Genomic DNA, 5,157 nt, shown 5'->3' on the forward strand with positions numbered 1-5,157 from the left:
TCAATCCCAACACAGTTTATTTTAACATGATTCAGGTCCCCCAGAGCAGGGTAGTCACAGATCACATTTCCCCGCTCTGAAGGAAGAAGGGATCCAGCCCCAGGCATCGGGGTGGGGTAAGGGAGGAAGAGGAGGCAGCTCAGATCTTCCCAGGGAAAGTGTCTTCCACTCTGCGTTCATCCCAAGTACTCACCTACAGATGACAGAAAAATACCAACATGATTTAGGCTGACTTTCTCCCTCTTCCACAGACCTCAAACTATTTATTACATGCGACCCATACTCCTTTATTGCAGCACTCCCACCCCAAAGGTTATTCCTTCCATCTTACAGGAAAGGGAAAGATCCAGGGGAGGGAGGGGTGGGGATTTTCTCAGGGTCACAGAGCATTGAGGCTAGTACCCAGGCCCCCTGGCTATAGGACACAATTATGTCCTTGCAAGCTGGAGGGACATCTTCACATCCCTGGTTAGGAGAGTCACTAAAGGCAGGCAGGCATAAATGGAAGGATAAACCCAGTATGGTGCCCCTACCCCCCAAGGCCACATACCCAGGACAGAGGACACAGGGACTTGTAGACATGTTTGTACCACTGGCAGACAGACACATCACCACCTTTCTTGTTCATGGCCTTCTCACAACGGTAAAAATCTAGGAGGTAAAGTAAGAGGGGCTTAGTAGCTGACCTGGAGGGGACAGAGAACCCCCTAGAGTCCAGGAGAATGAAGCTGAATCGTAGGCTCTGAGATCCCAAGAGGGGACCAGATACCTGGGAATTAGTTCAATTTAACAAGTATGTATTGTCTACTCTGCGCCAGGCACTGGGCTAAGGACACAAAGTTTCTTCCCTCCATAAGCTGACACTGAATGGAACTGGAGAAGTAGCTGAGGAGTCGGGGAGGATATTAGCCTTTTCTGTATCATGCAGAATCTTGTGGATCCCTTCTCAAAATAATGTTTTAGATGCACAGAAGTAAAATGCATTGGATTATAAAGAAAACTAATTATAGTGAAACACAGTTTGTATTGCACTGTTTGCATTTGTATTAAATTTGCTGTATAGTTGGGGAAAAAAAGAAAGAAAGAGAGAAACTCCCAAGTTCATTACTCATGCTGGGTGAACTGGGGGCACGTGCCGGGCAGGACTTGGGAAGGAGGCGTACCCAGGTAGTTCTGCCAGCAGTTACGGGTCTGGTTCTGGTTGGGGAAGCGGCTGTCAAAGGGCGCCGTGCGGTAGTTTTGGATCTTGGTTTTGATGTCTTCAGACATGGCGGCTCCTGGAGTGGAGAGACAGCAGAGGGTCAATCACGGGCCGCCAAGCCTAAGAGAACGCCTCTCTCCCACCCCACTAGTGTCTATCCCAGTGGGCCAAGAGGCAGCAGGGAGAAAATGTGAATCCTGGGCCAAGTTCCACTCTGTGCTATGGGTAGGATATACCAGGCTGGGGATGGGTGGGCTGCTGTGCAATATACCCAGGCACAGAATGGTGGGGGGATAAGGGAATCTGGGAGACTGGGGGTGGGAGGCAGGGTCCTGATGTGTGGAGAAGGCGGGGCACACAGTATATAAATAAGAGGAGATGTTGGGCTATGCAGCAATATGAATGAAGGGAGGCACTTACATAGGCAGGTGTAGAGAGGGGGGTGTTCTATATGTATAAGTTACATAGGTGGGATGCATGGCATATCCAGTGGTAAATGGGCAGAAACAGAGGCTAGATGTGCTGAGGCATATCTGGCCGGGGGGTCTGTGAGGAGGGGACGGGCAGCATACAGGTGAGTGTAAAAGGTGGGGTGTATGATATATGGGAGTACTAAGGTTGTGGTATATGAGGGGGCGTAGTACACAGACAAGCAAAAAAGCAGGGATAAGATACATATGGGGGTGCACAGTATACAGGCCAGTGTAGAAGGTGGGGTGCTGTATATCTGTTATCTTTATCTATACGAGATATATATGGCAGTGCAGTATTCAGGGGAGTGTAGAGAGTGGAATGTGGAGTATACATGGGGGACATGCACCAGACAGATGAGAAGGAGGGGCACAGGTATCTATTACCGTACGCAGCAGAAAGGTGAGTATAAAAGGGGTGATGTGCACTGTCTATGGAGGTACAGAAACAGATGGGAATATGTATAGGTGTGTAGCAGTGGGGTACATGGCATATTTAGGGGATGCGCAGTATATAGGCAAGTGTAAAAGACTGGGTATGAGGTATATATAGGGTGGCAAGGACTGACTGCGATATATGGGAGGGGCTGCGCAGCATACAGCCGAATGCAGAGTGGGATGAGGGGTGCCTACAGGGGTGCACAGCACCGAGGCCGGTGCAGAGGGCGGGGTGTGGGGTGTCTATGGGGGTGCACAGCATCGAGGCCGGGGTGTCTGCGGGGGTGCACGGCACCGAGGCCACTGCCGAGGGCGGGCTGCGGGGCATATCTTGGGGCGGGGGGACTCCGGCACATCCAAAGATGGGGAGGGTCACCTGAGGTCGCTTCCGCCGCGGTCGCTGTCTCTGTCCCCGCTGCTCCTCCCGCAGACCCCGCAGACTCAATGTGACCCTCAAGCACTAAGGGTCCGAAGCAGGAAGCGGAAGCGCAGGCCCCAGACGCAGGGCGGGTAGGGAGGAGGCGAGGCGAAGACTTCCGGCGAGGCTAGAGCGGCCACGGGGGGGGGGGGCGAGGTGCGGTGGGGGGAGGGGGAGAGCGCTGCGCGCCTCCATTGGGCCAGAGGACCCGCCCGTCATGTCCCAGCGAGCCAATCCGCATCAAGAGCGCCGGGAGCCCTCTTCTGTCCCCTCCCCTTCGCTCGTTCTGCTCCGGCCCTAGTCCAAGAGCTTGAATTTTCTTTTCTTTTAGAAATAAATCTGTTACTTATTTTTAACATTCATTGAAAAAATATTTTTGGTTCCAAAATCTGTCAGTCAACAGATAGAGCGCCTGACCCAGAGTCAGGAAATCTGAATTCAGATATGGCCTCAGGCACTTACTAGCTGTGTGACCTTGGGCTAGTCATTTAATCCTGTTTGCCTCAGTTTCCTCATCTGTCAAGTGAACTGGAGGAGGAAATGGCAAACCACTCCAGTATCTCTGCCAAGAAAACCCCACATGGGATCACAAAGAGTCGGACTTGACTGAAAGCCAATCAAATAAACAAAGTGAAAAAGTGTGTTTCAATCTACACTGATTATCAGTCATCTCTTTGGAGGTGGATGTGATGGGGTTGGGATCTGGGCCCCAGAAAGGAAAAACCCCGGGCTTTCCCATGTGTCCAAATCTCTGGCATTGACCTGAGGCTATAATCCCATCAACTGGCCTTTCATTGTGGCTACATCCAATCTCCTCTGCACTGTCTTACCTCCCTATGGACCCTGGCCATTTCCCACACTTAATCCTAGCTAGGCTCCATTGTCCAGGTCCCAGGAGTTCTGTTCACACCAGTTTACTGGCCACTCCTATCCAGATCTCCTTAGGCCCCTCCTCCCATCACCCCAAACTACTTGGCAACTCCCACAGTCTTTCTGTATATAAGGTCCATCTCATCTCCATTAAAATGCTGGAATTCTTATAATCTAGCCAATAAGCCAATAGCTCACTAATGTTCAGACTCCTTAAGAGTCTGCCCAATATGACGGATGTTCTAATAAACTTTGTCTTTGGCTAAAAAAAGACTTGGGTCGACTTCTTTGGAACAGGACCTGTGTGTTGTGATTTTGGGGTCCCAGTACCCCTGAACCCCTAAACCACATCAGATGGATAAATCCTTTGGAACTGTAATGGGTCTTTGTCTTGATCAGAGTAGCAAAGTTTTTCCACAGTTGATCATTGTTACAATGTTACTATATATTGTACAATGCTCACTGGGTTCTGCTCACTTTATTTTGCATCAATTCATGTAAGTTCCCAGGTTTTTCTGAAATCATCCTGCTTGGCATTTCTTATAGCACGCAGTATTCAATTACAATTATTTACCTCAGCTTGTTCTGCCATTCCCCACAACTGATGGGCATCTCCTCAATTTCTGATTCTTTGCCACCACAAAAAGGGATGCCAAAAATATTTTTGTATAAATATGTCATTTTTTAAAAAATCTTTTTTGGGATACAGACCTACTGGTAGTGTTGCTGGGTCAAAGATTATGCAGTTTTATAGCCCTTTGGGCATGGTTCCAATTGTTCTCCAGAATGATTGGACCCAGTTCACAACTCTACCAACAATGCATTAGTACCTCTATTCTTCCATATCTCCTCTGGCACTTGTCATTTTCCTTTTCCATCATGTTAGCCAATCTGATAAATGTGAGGTTGTATCTCTGAGTTGTTTTAATTTGCATTTCTCTAATGAATAATTATTTAGAGCATTTTTTTGTGTATTGATACTTTGATTTTTTTTCCCTGAAAACTGCCTGTTCATACTCTGACCATTTATCAATTGGGGAATGGTTCTTATTTTACTCAGTTCCCTATATATTTGAGAAAAGAGGCCTTTATCAGAAAAACGTACTGTAAAAATTCATGTCCCCCACCCCCCATTTATTGCTTTCTTTCTAATATTGGCTGCATTGGTTTTGTTTGTGCAAAATCTTTTACGTTAGTGTAATCAAAATTATCCATTTTACTTCCTGTGACACTCTTTATCTCTTTTTTGGTCATAAACTCTTCCTTTATCTATAGATATGACAGGTAAATCATTCCATGCTCCCCTAATTAGCTTATGATAGTCCCCTCTCTGTCTAAATCATGTGCCCATTTTGATCTTATCTTGGTATATGGTGTGAGATGTTGGTCTATACCTACTTTCTGCCAACTGCTTTCCAGTTTTCCCAGCAATTTTTGTCAAATAGTAAGTTCTTGCCCCCAATCTTGGATCTTTGGATTTATCAAACACTATATTACTATGAATTACTACTGTGTATCATGTACCTAACCTATTCCACTGACCCACCACTCTATTTCTTAGCCAGTACCAGGTGGCTTTTGATGATTACTGCTTTGTAATACAGTTTAAAATCTGGTGCTGCTAGGTTGCTCTTTTTCATTCTTTTTTTATTGATTCCCTTGTTATTCTTGACCTTTTATTCCTCCAGATAAGTTTTGTTATTATTTTATCTAACTTTATTAAATAATTCTTTGGTAAGTTGATTGGTTTGGCACTGAAT

The 5,157-nt window shown here is 46.7% G+C and overlaps 1 protein-coding gene across 1 annotated transcript; it reads right to left on the bottom strand.

Moving 5' to 3' along the window:
• On the bottom strand, nt 1–2,621 carry COX6B1 (cytochrome c oxidase subunit 6B1). Its single transcript, XM_020977966.2, has 4 exons — nt 2,486–2,621; nt 1,164–1,277; nt 551–651; nt 1–193 (listed from the first exon to the last, which is right to left on the bottom strand). The coding sequence occupies exons 2-4, from the start codon at nt 1,267–1,269 to the stop codon at nt 140–142; spliced, it is 261 nt and encodes an 86-aa protein (XP_020833625.1). The 5' UTR covers nt 1,270–1,277; nt 2,486–2,621; the 3' UTR covers nt 1–139.
• Between the last annotated feature and the right edge of the window lie 2,536 nt (nt 2,622–5,157).

The sequence above is a fragment of the Phascolarctos cinereus genome, unplaced genomic scaffold (genome assembly GCF_003287225.1).
Source record: "Phascolarctos cinereus isolate Bilbo 61053 unplaced genomic scaffold, phaCin_HiC Scaffold_726;HRSCAF=1367, whole genome shotgun sequence".
NCBI classification, from domain to species: Eukaryota; Metazoa; Chordata; class Mammalia; order Diprotodontia; family Phascolarctidae; genus Phascolarctos; species Phascolarctos cinereus.

Bases quoted from the DNA above. Each gene is read 5' to 3' on its own strand.
- COX6B1 (XM_020977966.2), bottom strand. From the start codon at position 1,269: ATGTCTGAAGACATCAAAACCAAGATCCAAAACTACCGCACGGCGCCC. The intron at 652-1,163 runs GTACGCCTCCTT...TTTACCTCCTAG, and splicing joins CTGCTGGCAGAACTACCTGG to ATTTTTACCGTTGTGAGAAG. The intron at 194-550 runs GTATGTGGCCTT...TGTCATCTGTAG, and splicing joins CCCTGTGTCCTCTGTCCTGG to GTGAGTACTTGGGATGAACG.